This window comes from Geotrypetes seraphini, chromosome 2 (assembly GCF_902459505.1).
Source record: "Geotrypetes seraphini chromosome 2, aGeoSer1.1, whole genome shotgun sequence".
NCBI lineage: Eukaryota > Metazoa > Chordata > Amphibia > Gymnophiona > Dermophiidae > Geotrypetes > Geotrypetes seraphini.
The window spans coordinates 147495772-147516402 of record NC_047085.1 but is presented as its reverse complement, the minus strand read 5'-3'; the positions used below and the strand labels follow the sequence as shown (position 1 = coordinate 147516402).

Genomic DNA, 20631 nt, shown 5'->3' with positions numbered 1-20631 from the left:
TCTTTCCTGAATGTGTATGGTCCCAATACAGCAGATGCTACTTTTTTTCATGACTTATCCATCACATTGGCCTCGTTGCCTACTTCTACTTTTGTAGTGGGGGGCGACTGGAACCTTGTGCTGGATAGTTGTTTGGTAAGTAAATGTCCCAGTCAATACTAAAACATTGACCAATCCTTATTAGAAATTATCTCATGGGTCAATGCTACAAATTGTTTACATATATCTTTTTGGGGCTTCAGACATGCCAATTGGTCTCCCATTTATTCGGTGACACAAGTATCTTCATGGCTATGGCTTCTTTATTTGCCCCCTCTATATGTTTATAACGTCTTTAGCTTTCTTATTCTTATTCTTATAATATTGTTTATTAGTAAACTATTGTAAAGTGCGTAGTGCTTTCATAAATAAATATAATTTAATGAACTTATCTTAAAAGTTGTTCTTTCATTCGATCAAATCGGGTAAGGGACCTGTCATATCGACATGTTTCGCCGTGAGGCTGCTTCAAGAATGAGTCCCCCTTTCTCCATTTAAACCAACCATCCCGATCTATGTATTTTAGTTCAGATAAGATAGTTGTTTGGATCATAGATCGTCAGCATCAAACAAACCACTTAAAACTCATGCTCTCTTGCTAGAGTTGCTTTCTCATTATGGTTTCACGGATATCTGGAGGCTGATTCATCCCCTGGAGCTTGATTATATGTTTTTATATGTTTTTTTCTTTTCCGCATTCCTCCTCCATGCATTTGGATTATTTACTCATTTCTTCTGAGTTAGGTGGTAGTGTTGTGGGCACTGATATTATAGCTTGTCTTCTTTCTGACCATTCGGGGGTTTCTCTGCGTTTTGATGCTCCCTCACCCTCTGGAAAGCCTAGGCATTGGCGTTTTAACATTACACTCTTGGCTGATTCTTACTTTGCTGAAAAAGTTTCCTAGTGGGTGACTGAGTATTTTACCTTCAATGACACTGCAGAGCTTCCCTATCATGTAGTCTGGGATTTGTTTAAAGCATATCTAAGGGGAGAAATTATAGCTTATTCTGCATCCCAACATTGCCTTAGAAATGTGAAACTGACTTCCTTAGAGGGTGATATTAGGACCCTTGAATATTAATTACATCTCCATCCTAATTCTGCTACACGGCAGCAGTTATTCAAATTGAAATTTTGTTATTATACTCTTTTGTCAGAGAGAGTCGAAGTAGCTGTACTTAAGACACATACAGTTTATTATGAGCAAAGGAATAAGCCTGGATGGCTCTTTGCCAATTACCTTAAGAAGAAAAAGCAAATGACTAGAATATCGGCATTCAAGGATGAGGATCGTCTTATTACTGACTCTCAAGGTATTGCAGATCAGTTCCACGCATATTATGAAAAGCTTTATACCTCCGGTACTGATCCTGGTTAAGAACAACTAGAGCAGTTTTTTCAGACTATTCTACCTCTGGATGTCTCTGCAGAGAAGCTTAGTTGTTTTGCTCCTCTCATTCTGCTTGAAATCCAATCAGCTATGAAAAGATTGAAGGCCAATAAAGCCCCAGGGGGTGATGGGTACCCAATTGAATTTTATACTGCTTTTCAATCTCTCTTATCCCTGAAATTGCATACTCTCTATAATGCTTTTATAGCTGCTAATTCCAGTAAAGGCACGTTCACGGAGGCTTCTATAGTTATTTTTCCCAAACCTGGCCACAATCTGCTGTTCCCTAAAAACTATCGTCCTATTTCTTTGTTAAATTATGACTGTAAAATTTTTTCTAAGCTCCTGGTAGATAGATTGGCTCTCCTTATGCCCACTCTCATTCAGCCTCATTAATGTGGTTTTATCAAGGTGAAGAATGACTTCAGATAATTCCAGATTATTGTGTCATGTGCTGCAAGCGGTGAGCAGATCTTCCACTCCACATTGTGTAATGTCCCTTGATGCTGAAAAAGCTTTCGACTTTGTGGAGTGGAAGTATCTATTCTATGCGATGCATATGGTTCATTCATATGGTTCAATTGCTCTACTTCAATCCCAGAGCCAGTTGAATATTGAAGGCATTCTCACTCTTCCTGTTTCCTTATCTCGTGGAACTAGGCAGGGATACCCCTTGTCCCCTCTGCTATTTAACCTGGCTCTGGAGCCCCTTCTTCTAGCCATCAATAGCAATCCAGATATAGGGGGTATAGCAGTGGGAGACATCATCAAAAAGGTGTTCGCTTTTGCTGATGATGTCTTGATGTATATCTCTGAGCCTCCTAAGACCATTCCTTGTATCTTACAGCTTTTACAACTTTTTGGTACTCTTTCAGGATATTCCATAAATTGGGATAAGACTGAAATTTTGTTCTTAATTATTTATTGTACACAGGCCATGATATCGCCTTACGGTCTTACCTGGTGTGCTGCCAGTATAAAGTATTTGGGTATACATGTTGCTGCTACTTGTACTGACATGGTCTCTCTCAATGCTAAGTCTCTACTAGCTAGAGTTCAGGCTTTATGTACAGCTTGGACCCCTTTAAGGTTGTCTTGGTGGGGATGTCTGGAAACTATTTGGATGGCCATTGCACCACAAATCCTGTATGTTTTACAGATGATACCACTCATGTTTTCTGTCTCTTTCTTTCGTTCCCTTGATAAAGCTCTTCTACAATATTTGTGGCTAGGAAAGCCGCCTAGAATAGCTTTATTGGTGTTGAAACGGCTCAGGGATTTGGGAGGGGTTGGCTTTCCAGATTTTGTGTTGTATGCTAAGGCTGCATTGTTGCGTAGTGCTACTCTGCTTTCTGGATCCTGTGAAGGGGAACCATCTCCTGTGTGGGCATAGGTGTAATGGCATTTTTTGAAACCATATTCTATCGAGAAAGTCTTGTTTGCCCATAATCTACCTTCTGTACACAAGTGGATACCATTGAGGGAGACCATGTTTGCGCTGCAATTTGTAGATCATTGTTTGTCTGCTTCTATTTATCACTCTTTGGATGCCCCTTTATGGGGTGATATATATTTCACAATTGACAGTAAAGTGCTTCGTTAGACTTCGTGGATGACTTCAGGAATTTGGATTGTTGGTGATTTATTGTTGGATCGTCATTTCCTCACCTTTGCAGCATTCAAGGACTGGTATGGACTGCCTTCCACTCAATTTATCTGCAGCTGGTGCATTGTCTTTGCCAGCATTTTGGGTCATCTTTACAAAATTGCACTTTCTCTTCAGCGCCTATACTTGATTATTTACCACAGTTGTCTTGTACTCAGTGGCCTTTTTCGGCTGTATATCATCAACTTGTATGACTCTGTTATAACAGTCAGTTAGCTGTTCAGCGGAAATGGAGTGCCGAATTGGAGAGGATCTCTCCTCCTCTGCTTGGTCTCATGTCTGGTCCCTTAGCAACAAACCTCTTGGATCTGCATCTATTCTGCAATCCCTGTGTTTTGTTATGCACAGAGCAGTCTGGTTTCCTACAAAGCTGGCTGCTCTGCCTACTCTGCCCTCTTCACTCTGTTGGTGATGTGACCTTCTTTCTGGTACTTTACAGCATATGCTCTTTGATTGCTCCCTGCAACCCTTTTGGATGGCAGTGTGGGATTTAATATGCGACATCTTGCCCATTTCTACTACTATTTCATATTCCCTGGATGTTTTGTGCTCAGCTAGTACTGTGATATCTAGTGCGGCTGCATACCTGTTCCTTTAGCTGGGGTCTGGGTTCTTGTTGCTTCATTGTGGGCCTAGCTCGTTATGGACTGATACTCCCTGTCCATACATTTTTGGGTTTTCTTTTGCTTTACTGTTCTGCTTCTATGTTGCTGCCTGTAACCTTGGGGATGGGATATTCTGATAGTTAGCTTTTACTGTTCTGCTACTATCATTGTACTTGTAGTACTCTATTGGTGTATTATTCTGGCCTTGTCTGTATGTTTGAAAATTTTAATAAAAATGATTGGGAAAAAAAAGAATTTCATTCCAGGAAGATTGTGCTGGGGGCTCTGGAAGTCACCATTAAAGTGGGTCTGGGTCATTGTAATATTAGAGTCATTTGACTCTGAGGGTAACTAAGAAGATCCTTATTTGATTGTGCCAATGGTCCGCTGAATAATATCGCTCCCAGCAGTAAAATATGTGGTAACCAAATACACTCTTAGGGGTCCTAGCTAAGGTGTGCTAGCTGTTATAGCGCACGCTAAATGCTAATGCATCCATAAACTATAATGGACGCGTTAGCGTTTAGCGCGTGCTAAAACGGCTAGCGAACCTTAGTAAAAGGACCCCTTATTCAGGAGACAATATTCAACAGTTCAACAAAAGACCTCCCTCAATAAATTCTTAGTTTAAATTGTATCTGCAGATGGTAAGTTTAATGTAAATTTTAAACTTTAGTGTAATATCATTACATTACATTACATTATATTAGAGATTTCTATTCCGCCATTACCTTGCGGTTCAAGGCAGATTACAAAAGAGTTATAAATGGTGGGTTACAATAGAAGATCATTGGTGAATTCAAGAGAAGTTGAGGAGAACAGGTAGTATCTGTGGGGCGGGGTGAAGGCGGGAGGATGGAAGGTAATTGAGATGTTAAGAGTGTTTCAGTGATTTCTTGAAGAGTATCGTTTTTATTTCTTTTCTGAATATCTTGTATTCGGGGGTGATTATCAGTAGGTTGGAGATTTGGTTATCTAGTTTTGCTGCTTGTGTTGCTAGGAGGCCGTCACAGTTTTTTCCGTTGCACTTCTTTGATTGGAGGGTGTGTGAAAGGAATGTGTGTTTTTCTATGTCTGGGTGACATTGTTTGGTATCACGTTCTTCATAGGTCCAACTTCTTTTTATAACCTATATAAATCTCACTATGTATCAAATGTTTTTCACCAATTTTTCACCAATTTTCTTTCAAGATGAAAGCAACATACTTAGCTTATAAAACATTTGTTGTAGAAAGTTCAGTGATGAAAGCCACCTTCACACATATCTCCAGTACTAAGGTACAAGTATTTACACCAGCTTTATGGCTAGTATAAGTGCTCACACCTAAATTATAGGCACATATTTTACCTGTTATTGGCAATTCTATAACAGTGGCATATATTTCAATGCGATGCAATAAAACAAGGAAATGAGCCCCATGGGAAAACAATCTAGACCAGGGATCTCAAAGTCCCTCCTCAAGGGCCACAACCCAGTCGGGGTTTCGGGATTTCCCCAATGAATATGCATGAGATCTATTTGCATGCACTGCTTTCATTGTATGCTAATAGATTTCATGCATATTCATTGGGGAAATCCTGAAAACCCGACTGGATTGCGGCCCTCAAGGAGGGACTTTGAGATCCCTGATCTAGAATGATCAAGTGGGGTTAGGAAATGTACACATCAACCCGGAATAGGTCAAATGAGTCAATATTTATTAAAATATAAATGTAACAGTCTTTATCATATATTCATTGTATGTCATGGACCCGACACAGTCCATGTTTCAGTTTAGAAGCCTGCCTCAGGGGTACAATAGACATCCAGCAGATGGCACTCTTATGTCATCAAAAATAATTGTGGGAAACAAACTTTCAAAAAATTTTTAATGAAAACTTTAACTAAACATAACCATTTGTAATAACAAATAAATTATATATAAATTAATAATAAATTGTTAATATACTTTAATCAACTACTTTGAATGTAATATTACTTATTTCCTTTCTAAATATTTTAATAAATTTGTGGTGGACATATCATAAATTATACAGACATCAGTCTTTGGAACCTTTGGAATCTTATTAATTTATATATAATTTATTTGTTATTACAAATGGTTATGTTTAGTTAAATCCTCGCGCCCAACTGGTGATGTTGGAGAGTGAATATCACTTACCCAAGTAGTCCCTCCACTCTGTTCTTAGTAGGGGAATTCTCACTGAGTTGCTAAGAGAGAGAGGAGAAACACACCAGGCACACACACAACTAGAATCATATAATATACAGTAACAGAAGCTTCAGGGAGATTTCTATCTGATGCTTAAAGCAGCTTCATCAAGAAATGACTCCCCGAAGCATACAGCACTGGACTCCTTTTATTAAAACGTTTGGAGGTAAAATAACAAGCAAATGTCAAATTATCAGTATTGATTACATATGATGCAAGCCATAGATCATATGGTCATAGGATAAAAGGTACATTACACATGTCATAAATCATAAGGTCATAAAAACCCTTTATGTTCAAGCAAGGATGCTTTCTAGGGCAGAGTGCAAGCTTTCTACCATAGCAAGTCTTACCTGATATATCAGCAATATTCTTTATACCTATATTTCACTATATAGGTTTTCAGTGTGTGTGTGTGTGGGGGGGGGGGTAATCCTCACATAGCCCCTTTCAGGGTCTACAGTGACAGCTGGGCATGCAAACGACCCTATTTTATAACTCTGCCACAACATTTTGGGAATGCCCCTGATCCACTGATACCTCTCCCAAGGCCACATCACTTTTGAGTTGCACCCGAGACAATTTAGGTGTATCACATTATAGAAGAGTGTGCAAGCAGATCAGCTTTCAAATTTTAATTTGTGCCAATTATCAATAATTGCTAATGGCTCATTAACTAATTACTATAGTTTGCATATGGATTTAGGATTTGTTCCCAAATTTGAGCACCATTTACTAAATCTGGTGGTTATCTTTCTCTGTTATCAGGGTGTAGCTTAGAATCGAATAATATTGAATATAAATTGTGCAAAAATGCAAACCATCTTAGAGGCTTGATAAACTTCTTTTCTCATATAACCCCAGTGTTGAAACAACTGTACTGGTTACTTATGCAGCAGAGAGTACAGTTTAAGATTCTCTCAGTCATACAGCAAATCTTATATCATGTTTCTCCAAGGGAACTAAAGGAGTTTTATTGAAATCTATCAATCCAGAAAATGTTTGAGATCTGAAAATGGTATGAAGTTGAATTTGGAGGGTAAGATGTTAGTCTCTCTTGTTAAGATTGGGGCAAAAGTGCTGTCTATAGCAGGTGCCAAGCTTTGGAATGTGCTTCCTGGTATTCTGCGATTTTGTGATGGGAGACTGAATTTTAAGAAAATGTTGAAAACACAATTATTTGTTAATGCCTTCATGTGCTAATGCTATTTGCTGTTGAAGGCTTACCGTCCAGTAAATGTTTTTATGGGATTTTGTCTTTCCATCTTGTAGGATGAATTTGAAAAAAGGTTTTAATAATGATACTGTTAGTTAATGTTTTATTATGTTGTTCTATCGAAATATGTTTTAGTATTTTTAATATGTATGCATGAAATTTTGTAAACCACATCGTTTTTATGCAGTATATACATTTTTCAATAAATAAATAAAATATTGTATTTTCTGTCACTCTAAATGTATGCATTCAGAGCTCCAGTTAGCTTTCCTTTGAAAATATGTTCAGAAATCAAAATTTAAAAAAGCATTTAATATTTTAAGTTCTGAGATTTTTTTTAATGAATGCATTCATTATTGTTTTGACTTTGAAAACTGTGAGCTTACTTCTACATTTGAATACAAGCTGCTCGATATTCAAAGCTATTTAACTGGCCAGAAACGACTATTAATCATTTAAATAGTGTTTAATTAGCTAACCACAAATATTCACCAAGAGATAACTGGTTATCTCCACTTATTATTCGCGGTTAGCAACTAAAAGTTAACCAGCTCTATCATATGATAACCAACAATATCGAGCGCTGACTGGCTACGTTTATTGGCCAAATCGGGCCACATAAATAGGAGGCCTGACTTTGGTCGCTATTAATTTACCTGGTTAAGGCTGGCCAAACAACCCCCCCAACCCCCCGAATATTTAGCATTGGTCACCAAAAACAGCCCATCATTGAATACCCAGAGTCAGCGCTGACCACAGGAGTTATGCAGCCTGCCTCTTGCAATCTGAATATTGAGTCCAAAGAGATCATTTTGTTTTTTAACGTTTACAATGGACCCCTCTGCATATTTCATTTCAGACTAAAGTATTCCCATAATGCGGTAGAAGAGAGTTCATCTAAGCTGAGTCCCAAAGCAAAGAGATCAAAACAGATACATCTCTCTGAGGAAAAAGAAAATAAAAACCTTAACTATGCTGTGCCTGTGTTCAGAGGACGGTACGTATGGGCTTTTATTTCTTTTCTTTTTTTATTATTTATTTATAAATTTCAAATTATTTATCAAGCAAACAAAACTTGTACAGAAAGAAATTGAACTTAGATCATATTCAAAAAGAAAAAAACAAATGGCTACAAGCCAACAAATATAAAGCAATTAACATTAAGGCTTTTATTTCTTTTCAATTTTTTTTTTTTAGTTGCTTCCAAAATATTCAGAAGGTCCTGAATTTTTCACAGGTGGAGATATTCAGACATATGCATTTTTCTCTAAAATTCTAGAATATTTCTGGGAACTGTATCAGACCTAATAATACTTCAGCAAGCAAAGAGCAGGAGCAAGATGCAATGCATGCATTTGACGCAGTGAATCGTTAGTGCTATATAGTTTGAGTGAATTGGGTATTTATGGTGATGTTTTTCAATGGTCGAAAGGATTTTGGGAAGGAAGAACATATCAAGTAGCAAGAGGTATTGAATTATCTGAAATATGGAAAGCTAGATGTGGTATGCCTCAAGGTTCATCCTTATCACCTTCCTTATTTAACATGAGTGGATTAGGAAAGATCTTTTCAAATGTAGGCTACACAGTATATATTTATGCAGATGACATAGTTCTACTTTGACTATAAATGGATATGTATGGAATCGTATTAAAAATTGCTGTTTAGTGTACTATTGATTATTTTATCTTATCTAGGGGGGGGGGAAGACTTCAGGCGCCCTCAGCTTTCTGATATTAGAACTTGTCTTGACAGGTTAACTATAAGTGAGCTATCATCAGTCAAAAAACCCTTTTTTCTTTTAATTTATTTAACTTCTTTCTATTTTTAAAAAAAAAATAATTTATGTGCATACTCAATTGTTTTCATTCTGTACTTTTTGCTTTTATTCAATGCTTTTTATAAGAAATCTTAACCCAATACAATTTGTACTTAGCTTGGGGTTTTAACTTCCAAGCTTGATAGGTGCTCAACGGAGCGTCCCCATTTTACTCTTCAGGCTTCAAAGAGCTTCATCAGGAGAATGATTAGCCTATTGTCCCATAACTGTGGAACTCAATTTCACGTCCTCTGTCAGCAGTAAAAGGTCTCAATAGACAATGGTCTTGTACTGCTGACAGAGGACGTGAAATTGAGTTATGGCACAATAGGATCGGGTAGCTCAGCTGAAAACCAGAAGGAGAATTAATGTACTGTATGTAGCAACAGTGCTTTAAATTCAGCCTCAGAAAATGAATTGTAAGTGATACCCTCATGTGGAGCAATTAAAATTCCATTCCAAACAGTAATCCATGAAACAAATTTTCGATTCTCCTTCTTAGTAGATCAAAGGTTAATGGACCTAGAATCCTGTGCAAGAAATCCTGTGTCACTACCTCACATACTAGTACATCAAAGGCCTAGGAAGTTCTGAATAGTGCTTCCCGATTTGCAATTTGAATTGATTCACCAATTCAATTTCGCTGAATCAATTCAAACTGATTTGTTTTGAAATTTTTAAAAATGCACTCCTTTTTGTCACTTCTCCATCACTATGGAACAGTATGCCCTCACACCTTTGAGAAGATTCCTCTCTTACAAAATTTAAATCAAATTTTAAAACATTTCTGTTTAAGGATGCTTTTGACTGATAATATCGCTCTAAGCTTTTACTATTTGACAGGATTTTAATACCCTCCCTCTTGTGTTTACCTTTTAATGTCTTTCTTTCCTATTGAATATTATATTTTCCTCACCTTTTCATCCTACGAATGTGTTTGTCTCTGTTATTGTGTATATCTTTTAATTTTATAATTTTCTTTTAATTATGTATACTGCTTAGACAATTTACCGTATTTTTCGCTCCATAAGACGCACTATAGATTTAGAGGAGGAAAACAAGAAAAAAAAAATTCTGAAACAAATTCTCCCTACCAGGCTCTGCACCCAACCCCACATTCTTTGCCAGGCTCTGCACCCTGTCCTCCCCTCCCTGCCCTGTATCCTGTAGCCCCTTTGATGGTCTAGTGGTAGTCCAGGACAGGGTACTTGGCAGGTCTAAGTGGTAGGCAGTCCCAGCCACTTGTTTTTTGTTGTTGTTGTTGTTGGGGGGGGGGGTAAAGAAACGTATACATTTCCCTAAAACTGCCCTCCGTCTGAGGTGAGCGATGGTATAAAAGCAAATCAAAGGATGCTGAAATGAGTGTGTTTTTAGATGGCTCTTCTCAACAAGTAAACTGTGCACAACATACATCTCTTACACCCCCGGAGCCATCCTCCAAGGGTTCTCAGAGCGTCCTCTGGTGAAGGAAAAAGCTACTGCACCGAACAGAAAAAGAAAAGTTCAGAGCCAAAATCCCATACCAAACAAAGAGTTCTGCGAGAGGCTCAGTGGATCCCCTGACAGGCAGCTGCCGCCTCTCACTCGCAACCCTTTCCTTCTGGGCAGCAGGAAGAAGGGGGCGCATGGCGGTTCTCCTCAGCATGCCCATTTGTAGCTTCACCACAGGGCTGCAATGAGGATGCACTGGACTTGCAAGGGAGTCGGGTCACCTACAGCAGCCAACACAGCCAATCCATTGTCTGGTACAGAGCTGTTGTCTGTTATATTCGCTTCATAAGACACACTGTTATTTTCACCCACTTTTGAAGGGAAAAACAGTGCATCTTATGAAGCGAAAAATACGGTATAAGCAGTATACCAAATTTTAATAAAGTTGAAACTTTCCCTCTGCCAGAGTTCTTCCTTTTGATATAACTTCCTGAGCTAAGAATCTCTCTTCAAGATCATGATTCAATGGATTCAGATTCAAAGGCAAGAAAGTCTCTAATGCTAAAGTAGATGGGGCCCTGAGTTGTGAATTTCATGAATATGATACTCTCAGCTGACTCAGTACCTGAGAGAAGGTGGAGAAACAAACAAACTCCTCCAAATGATGACTTTACAGCTGTTGGAAGCTGCCTCTCAACAGATGTTTTGGTACTTATAAGGATAAGGGAGTGGCAGGACTTTATACAATACTGGAAGAGCTATGCTAGAGTGAAATTTCCGTTTTATATATACAGTACACTGCAAGTGTGAAACTCCAGTTTTAACACATTTTGCTTTTGATGCAATTAATTTCTACACACGTGCTAATCACAAACATATACATGCTTTTCTTGATTTGAATCTGGATCAATGTCCTCAAATAGGGAACAGGTCTTTCATTTTAGTAATAAGGTGGTATGCAATTCAGTGTTATTTAAAGTACTTCAGTAAAAGTAAAGGTAAATGAATATTTTGATACTTAAGTTACCAAACACATAAAAATTTTTATTTAAGTTAAAGTACAAAAATTATTGCATTGCCTAATACAGCGGTCTCAAACACGCGACCCGCAGGCCGCATGCAGCCCCTCAGGGACTATTTTGGGGCCTGCGATCTGTCCTCTCCATTTCACAAGTTTTCCGATTGTGGAGAGGACAATCGCGTACAGACCGCGACTGCAGCTCAACTAAAGCAGGGGTCCCCAATCTGCTTCCCTTACCTTCTCACTGCCCTCCCTCAAGCCACCACAATCGGGGAACAGGCCAGTGCCGAGGTCTTAGCTCTCCCTGCTTATCTTCCCCAGCTCGGAGCCGACCAATTCTCGCCACCCGACATCAATTCTAACGTCGGGGAGGAAGTTCCGGCCCAGCCAATCGCTACCTGGCTGGCCCAGAACTTCCTCTCCAACGTTAGAATTGACGTCGGGTGGCGAGAATTGGTCGGCCCGCACTGGGAAAGATAAGCAGTGAGAGCTAAGACCTCGGCACTGGCCTGTTCCCCGATTGCGGCGGTGGCAGCCTGTTCCCCAATGGTGGTGGCTTGGGGGAGGACAGGGAGAAATAAAGAAAGAAAGGGGGGGGGATAGGGAGACAGAAAGAAAGAAGGGAGACGGGACACAGACAGAAAGGGGCATGGAGAGAGAAAGACAGAAAGAGAGGGTGGGCATGGAGAAAGAAAAAAGAAAGAAAGGGGGCACGGGGAGAGAGAGAAAGACAGACATATAGAAAGAAAGGGGGTATGGAGAGAGAGAGAGAAAGAAAGAAGGGGGCAGGGTGAAAGAAATAAAAAGTTGGGGGAGGGAAGGAGACAGATGCCAGACCAGGGGAAAGGAAGGAGGGATGGAAAGAAAGAGATGTTAGACCATGGAAATAGGGACGGAAGAAGAGAGAGATAGAAGGGAAGGTAAGACATGGAAACGTAGATTTTGAAAAGAAAGCAGAAAAATTGAATATTAAGTTAATGCCAAAGATGATGCAAGGCAGAAAGTGAAGACGGAGAGAAAAACAGTCAAAGGACAAGAAGGCCCTGGAAACATTGTTAAAAGCACAGAAAAATAAAGTCACCAGCCAACAAAGGTAGGGAAAATGATTTTATTTTCAATATAGTGATTGAAATGTGTCAGTTTTGAGAAAGGAAAGATATTAAACTTTAAATGTGAGGGCTGCAGAAAAAATAGGGTACTTGGAGGGCCACAGATAAAATAGTTCATGACAATTTTGCACAAGGTAAAACTCTTTATAGTTTATAAATCTTTCCTTAAGATTTATAAACTATAAAGAGTTTTACCTTATGCAAAATTGTCATGAACTATTTTATCTGCGGCCCTCCAAGTACCCTATTTTTTCTGCAGCCCTCACATTTATAAATCTTTCTTTTAACTGTTAAAGGAAAGATTTATAAACTATAAAGAGTTTTACCTCATGCAAAGTTGTCATTTCTTTAATAAGACATTAACTATTTTTTCTGCGGCCCTCCAAGTACCTACAAATCCAAAATGTGGCCCCCACTAAGGGTTTGAGTTTGAGACCACTGGCCTAATATAATACTTTTCTATCTCCTTCCAGTCTTCAACATATCACTGGAATTACTGACACAGAAGAGGAAAGAATTAAGGAAGCTGCAGGTTATGTTGCTAGACGGAATCTTTTTGCCACCGGTGAAGGAATTCATTTCAGTAAATTGGCCTCGTCATCTTCTGAACATGAAGAATTTCAGACAAAGTCAAGAAGGACTGCAATTCGAGATAAAGCAGAATACCTCGCACTGAAGAGGACAGTAAGTAGAGGGAAAGGGATTGGAACTTGTATACCGCCTTTTTGTAGTTTTACAACCACACTCAAAGCAGTCTACATATTTTCATGATCTGCCAATGCTTTCTGGCCTCCCTTCCCTGCCTCAAGCTCCTGATTATAACCTCCTGGCACAAAATTCCTGCCCCACCTCCCAAATTCTACTCCTTATCCAATCCAACAATCTGCTAGTTTCCAACTAAACGGTTGTATCATTCCTGCCCACTGGCATACTCCTCAACTACTATCCAACTTACAGAAAAAGGCTTCTCTTAAGCCTCCCAAATCCCCCTCTTCCTGAAGACAGCCTGCTCAAAATTGACAATAGCTTTGACTGATCCAGGAAGGCTTCTCTATAATCTGCACATGTTCAGTGTGGATCAAAGAAGAACCTGAAATTAGCAGGCATTGTTATGAAGTCTGGCATGAGTGGGCAAAGAGTGATTAGTCTTCGTTCCTACTCGATATATATAATGCTGCTCTTAAGTCATGGGGTATCCAGGGAAATCTGGAAAGGAGGCTTTTCTTATGCTCATGTTCTTAATATTACTACTTAGATTCACATCACTGTACAAATACATGCAAGCCAGTCCCTTCTATATATTGTTTATGGTTCAATATATAATAAATGACTGGGTGGTTTACATAAAAAAAATTTTAAAGTCAGAAAGGTTTTTTTTTGTTACATAGAAGTTTCTGGACTCCTGTTCGTTTACAAAAATTAGATAGTTCTAAATCTAATAGATGCTGGCACTGTCATCTTGATGTAGGGATACTGGATCATCTGCTGTTCTAATGTCCTTTGATACTTAACTTTTGGAAGTCAATATGGGGACAGATTAATACCATACTGGAGGCATCAATTCCATTGACGTATTAGGTAGTTATATGCGGAACGTTATTGCATATTAAGCTCCCCCATGGACCTCCCCCATGGACCGCTACAAATGCCGGCTTTTCCTTATTATGACCGGGATAGCCATGCAAATGATTACTCGCAATTGGAAGAATTGGGATCACCTTAGTTTTCTTTTTTGGTGGGTGAACTTATGTTTAACTTATAAATATGAAAAAATGAATGCTGACATGCTGGGGCATAATAAGATATTCAAATTAGTTTGGGGTCCATTGACGTCTTTTGTAGATTTGCTGTAGTTGTCCTTTATCTTTACCTTTATTTTCTGTTGTTTTTCACCCACACATCCAGGGAGGTTCGGAGTGGGAGGGGGGTATATCTTTTGTTTTGGTATTATTCCTGATGGTAATGATGGATGGGGGAGGGAATTTTTATCTTTTGTATAGATACTGATTGATTATAAGTGCTTGGTTGATTATCATTATTTGTATATAAATTGTATTGCACTTTTTGTTGGCATTAAAAACTAAATAAAATTATTAAAAAAAAAAAAGTCAGAAAGGAACACTAGTCAAAATGACAGGAAAGAAAAGAAAACAGAGAAACAGAGAAAAAAGGTAGATAAAGACCATATGGCCTATCTAGTCTGCCTAACCATGCCATCTACTATTCCCTCCTCTCCCTTAGAGATCCAACGTACTTGCCCCAAGATTTCTTGAATTCAAATACACTTTTTGTCTCTACCATCTCCACCGGGAGGCTGTTCTACGCATTCACCACTCTTTCCATGAAAACGTCTTTTCTGAATCTATTCCCTTTCACCTTCATCCTTTGAACCCCTCATCCCAGAGTTTTCTTTCAATTGAGACTCACCTTTTGTTCATTTATGCCACTTAGGTATTTAAACATCTCTATTGTATCTCCTCTCTCCTGCCTTTCCTCCAAAGTATATATATTGAGATCTTTGAATCTGTCCCCATATGCCTTGTGATGAAGACCACTGACCATTTTAGTAGCCTTCCTCTGGACCATATCTCCAGAATTGCACACAAAAAAAGAGTAGAATAGTTTGAGAGAGAAACAGAAAGAATAAACTTAAGACAGTCTTTCTCTTGTCTTTTGTAAACTGGGTCATAGGTGTCAGAATAAATTGGCGGTCAGAAGAGTCAGTTATGGCTCTACTACCCCACCTACTTCCTCCCAGCCACTGCAATTTTAAATCTTTGGGCAGCTGCTGAGCAGCGTCAACAAGTTGGCCTGCCCTAAAGCCCTTCATTTTGCAGTGTCCCACCTACACAGGAACAGGAAGTCACTGCAGAATGAAGACTTCCAGGGCAGGCCTGCTCATTAACTCAGGGAGGCTCTAGCTCCTGGCAGTCTAGCTCCTGGCAGAGATTGTGAATGCCTGGCCGCTTTATCACAGCGATACTTACTGAGGGACTGTTCATTTGTGAGGTCTAGGAACTGAGGGGGAGCTGTGCTAGTGATTGCTCTTCTCAGCAAGCACCAGGCACAATTACTGCCCCCCCTCCCCCTCTCCCCCTCCCCTTTTACTGGCAATTTTCCACACACATAGCATGCCTATAATTTGCATGCTATTGTGCTGAGAATCGCCCTTAAAACAAAAATCATTCCCACCATGGTTTTTGGGTTTTTTTACCATGGTGTTGGAGCTTAGAGAATGTGGCTATGAGTCCTGGGCCTATGACTGAAATGCCTGCTGCTAGTTTTCCTCCCCATCTGCCTCAGTAGGACCAGCACAGCCCAAGTGTTAAGGTGTAACATAACTCCACCCCACACACACACATATATATACGCCAGCAGCACTCAGGAAATGAAAAATGCAGGAACAGATATTGACAGTCACAGAACACAGGGATGAGGGTTGAGAGTAGCAGCAAGAGACTTGCATGGGGAGGTGTCAGATGTTCAGGAGAGGGCTAGGGCACAATGCAAGGCAGTGTAGGTTAGCAAATGATAAATTTAGGCAGTGGCATACCAAGAGCGGGGCGGGGGGTGCTGACCGCCCCGGGTGCGAGCCCTAGGGGGCTGCACAGCCGTCCGGATCTGGAACCTCCCGCGCTGCTCTTCAACAGGACCTGCACCTCAGCGCGGCTGCCGTACTTATTCCAAAGCAGAGTCGGCAGCCGCACTTAAGTGTAGGAAGGTCCCACGATGACTGCTTCTGCTGCCTCCGGAAGACGTAAGTAACATCAGAGGGGGTGGACCGGCAGCCGCAGTCATCGTGGGACCTTGCTGCAACTCTCTGCGTCTGCCGGCTCACCCCCTCCGACGTCACTTATGTCTTCCGGAGGCAGCAAAAGCAGTCATCGCAGGAACTTGCTGGTTTGGAGGGAGAAAGGAGCATAGAAGGGTGGTGGAGGGAGAGAAAGAGGCAGGGTGGTATGGAAGGGTGGTGGAAGGAGAGATAGAGGGCAGATGTTGTACTGCTCACTGCAGTATGTAAGATGCTGCCTTTTCCTAGGTACACTCTTGTGTGACGTGTGGATTGTTACTAAAAATCATATTTTCATACAGATGGGGGGAGGGTGTCAAAAAAAAATGATGGGCCCCGGGTGTCACATATGCTTAGTACTGGATCTAGGTAGATAGGACATCAGTGAGACCAAAAGCTTACCCTCAGCTCTCCTGCAGTCAGGTGCAAGGCTTGCAGTTCAGAGAGATAGAGTTATCATAAGGATGTCTATATAATGGATGTAAATGATGGTGTTTATTTCTCCTGCAAGAACATGGATGTACTATGCATAGTCACCACTGGACATCTAAGGTGCTGCATTGCCCATGAGCAGTTTTAACTGAGAAGTTTTCACTGAAAGGTACCAAGTTGTCACTATTAAAGCTGTGCACTGTCTTAATGGCCAGAAACTGCTGACAGATTCCCACTGTGTTAGGTTGGCAATTTCCCAGAGGATTCCAGTCAGTTCCATCCCTACTTCTGTAACCTTAGTTTTATCAGGCTTAAGACTCTAGTTCTTTGAACAATTTTCTTTAATAGCTTGAAGTAAAGAACAAATACTTACAGTTTAATAATTTCAGTTCAGTTCATACAGAATCTTCTCACTCAACCAGAGAAAAGACTGGAAATATACCCACAAACTTTCTTTTTTTTTTTTAATTATTTATTTATGATTATACAATCTAATTTTACAAGATTATTTCTTGTTACATTAAATACAGGGAAGAAAATTACACAACAAATAAAAATCTTTCAATATATCATAGTGATTAACCCCTTCTTAGACCACAAATAATAGGGGGTGAACAAACGTAAATTTAGAGAGAAACTTAGAAGAATACTACCAAAAAGAAAGGCATAATGTATCAAGCGCCCATTACTACCAATATCCCTTAATCCTTGATGATCTGCTTAACATCTAGAAATTCCTTCAGATGGTTAGGAGAGAAAAAAACATATTTAACACCCAAGTATCTAACCAGGCATTTGCAGGGATATACCAAAAGAAATGTTGCTCCAATATTTATAGTCTGTTGTTGCATTGAAAGAAATTCTTTCCTCCGTTCTTGTGTGGTCTTAGCAACATCAGGATATATCCATATTTTCCGTCCCCCAAATAGTTTTTGGGAATTTTTGAAAAACAATTTCATAATCATATTCACATCCTACTCAAAAACAAATGATACTAATAACGTTGCTCTATCCGTCTCAGATGTTATTGTTTGTTCAAGTAAAGCCGTCACATTTGCAAAGTCCACATCTGTGTTTCCTTCCCTTTCTTTTCCAATCTCATTTCCAATTTCATTAGGCATCTTTTTATTAGGTAAATAATAGATTTTATTAATTGGAGGAATACAGTTCGAAGAAATTTCCAAATACTCAATGAAGTATTTTTTCAACAATTCAATAGGTAACACACCTGAAGTTTGAGGGAAATTTAAAAAGCGGAGGTTCAAACGCCTATTAAAATTCTCAAATTGTTCTAATTTCTTATGAATGATGGAGCTATCTTTAATTGAAGCCACTTTAAATTGCTGTAAATGTTGTATATCCACCTGCATCTGCTTGGCTTGACCTGTATATTCTAATCTCATAGTTTCAACTGTCCCAGTCAATAATTCCAATTTTTCAGTTAATTTTGTTACCTCTTCCGTTGATTTTTCAACTTTTCCTTCCATCCGCTGGAGCAATTGCCAGATGCTATTCATAGAAACCTCCGTCTGGGAGAGAGAGAGTTCCCCTCTCTCAGTTGTTTCCATCTGCCGTTCCGCCGTCGACGCTGTGCTCTCGCCGGGTGACCCCATGCCTCCACTTCCGGGAGCGTGTGTCTCTTGCCACATCGTTCCAGCAGTTGCCGGACACGGAGGCGTCATGGGAGCCGGAGGAGACAATGATATTTCAGTGCCCAAAAGGGCCAGTGACTTCCTCCTGTCACCGCCCAACACCGAGCTCTCTACTCCGGAAAATGTGAGCGCTGGAGAAGGCGCAAAGAAACGATCCATCGTCTGCTGAATCGGGGTGGACATCAGGGCTCACGAGGAAGAAACCCTGAGCACCCCTTTCCTCTTAGAATGAGGCATCAATAAGGTATTGAATAAAATAATGCTGGCTAGGAGATTGTTAAGCGTCTCTCGATACTTCTGTGCATCGCCGCCATCTTGGTCACCCCCCCACAAACTTTCTTGGGAATAACACTGTGCTCCAGACTTAAATACAGGACCTAAGCTGTTTTAGGCTAACAGAGATAAAGGGTGAAAACTTGGTGAGGAGACAATACTTGTCCTAAGTTTTCATGCAACCATGTGGTCTCACAAAATGGTAAATGTTCTCTAATAGGAGCTAAAGAATGTCAGGCTAAAGCCCTCTGGCTGCAGCTTGGCTCTCTGGGAGAAGCAAAGTACTCTGGGAATTTGAGTCCACAGAACACACACTGACTACATGTCTAAGATCAAGCACTCTAAATACTTATCTTATACAAGAATCTGTACACATGAAATGGGGGCAAAACAGCCCTTGGCATGTCCTGACAACCTCTCATTCCTGTATGTTGCTCTTTCAAGTCGACATCAAAGTGTGATATCTCAAAAATGGCACTTCCACCATATGTGCAAGATGAACATGCATATGCTGCTTTATCCATCTTCATTTTGCAAATAATACTTCTACAAAGACCACCAAAAATTATGTTAGTTAAATCAGTGGTTCCCAACCCTGTCCTGGAGGACCACTAGCCAGTCAGGTTTTTGGGATAGTCCTAATGAATATGCATGGGGCAGATCTGCATTCCTATCATATTCATTACACACAAATCTCTTTCATGCATATTCATTAGGGCTATCCTGAAAACCTGATTGGCTGATGGTCCTCCAGGACAGGGCTGGGAACCACTGAGTTAAATAAAAATGTTTGTTCAAGATAGATAAAACAAAGCAGCAAAAAACTACTTGCATCCACAGCATCATGTGTGACAGTAAAAGAATCAGAGACTCTCAGTAGGATATCTTTATTTTCAAAGATTGGCAGATAACAAAATTTGGCTGTTCTCTTTTCTCTTGGATGCTGTTGTCTGCCATCATTTTGAAAATAAATTATGCAGAGACCTTCTGAGTTTTCCTATTACATGTCACACTACAGATACAGCCAGCTCTTTGTTGCTTCTGGGTACCAGAATTTGCCACAATGCTCAGAGAACCTTGCTGTAGCTCTACAGTACAGCCATTGCCTAAACAATTCAACACATAATAATTTAAGAAATGCCATATTGGGGTTAGTCCAAAAGTCCATCAAACCCAGCATCCTATTTCCAACAGTGGACAATATGGGTCAAAAGTGCCATGCAGAATCTCAAGTATTAATTCTTTCTTTGTTACTTATATCCAGGGATAGGCAGTGATTTCCAAAGTCTACCTGGTTAATTTGAGGGGGTGCTTCCTAAATTTTGAGTGTATTTTGACACTGTAACTGAAGAGTGTTATTTCATTAAGTGCCAAAATGCAAAAATGAAATTCTTTTGTTTTGGCATTGTTTCAGTTCATTGATTGAACCATATCCATGTTACTCTCTTCTTGGTTGGCTGAGAACTTTTCAGTACGCCCTCATAGTTTATTAACCTTTCTTATGGGAACTTACCTAAACCCTTTTAAACTGCTTTCACTACCTCTTCTGGCAACAAATTTCACAGTTTAGTTGTATGTTGGGCCAAAAAAACACTTCTTCTAATTCCTCCAACTAATTTTTAAAAATGTACCTATTAGCTTTATGGAGTATCGCTGTCTGAAAGAGTAAACAGTTCCCTATTACCCACTCCATTCCACTCAAGATTTTATAGACCTCTGCCATATCTCCTCTCAGCTGTCTCTTCTTCAGACTAAAGAGCCCTAGCATCTTTAGCTTTTATTCACTCTTTTATGTACCTTTTCTAGTTTCAATATATACAGAATTCAAGGTATGGCTGCATCATGTATTGATGGAGAAGCATTATGATAGTTTCTGTTTTATTCCCGATTCCTTTCCTATTAATACCGAGATTTCAGATGGTAGCATGATAGCATAGAAACATGATGGCAGATAAATGCCAAATGGCCCATCCA

The 20631-nt window shown here is 39.7% G+C and overlaps 1 protein-coding gene across 3 annotated transcripts in view; it reads left to right on the top strand.

Annotated features, from left to right (window-relative positions):
• MYOM1 (myomesin 1) overlaps positions 1-20631 on the top strand; it is a 216921-nt gene that overhangs the window by 46015 nt on the left and 150275 nt on the right. For 2 of the 3 annotated variants that reach the window (XM_033933964.1, XM_033933966.1), the window contains 2 exons: positions 7990-8127; positions 12984-13194. In XM_033933964.1, the coding sequence (XP_033789855.1) occupies positions 7990-8127; positions 12984-13194 (349 nt within the window). The remainder of the gene's footprint in view (positions 1-7989; positions 8128-12983; positions 13195-20631) is intronic. The other variant, XM_033933965.1, reaches the window with a different exon arrangement.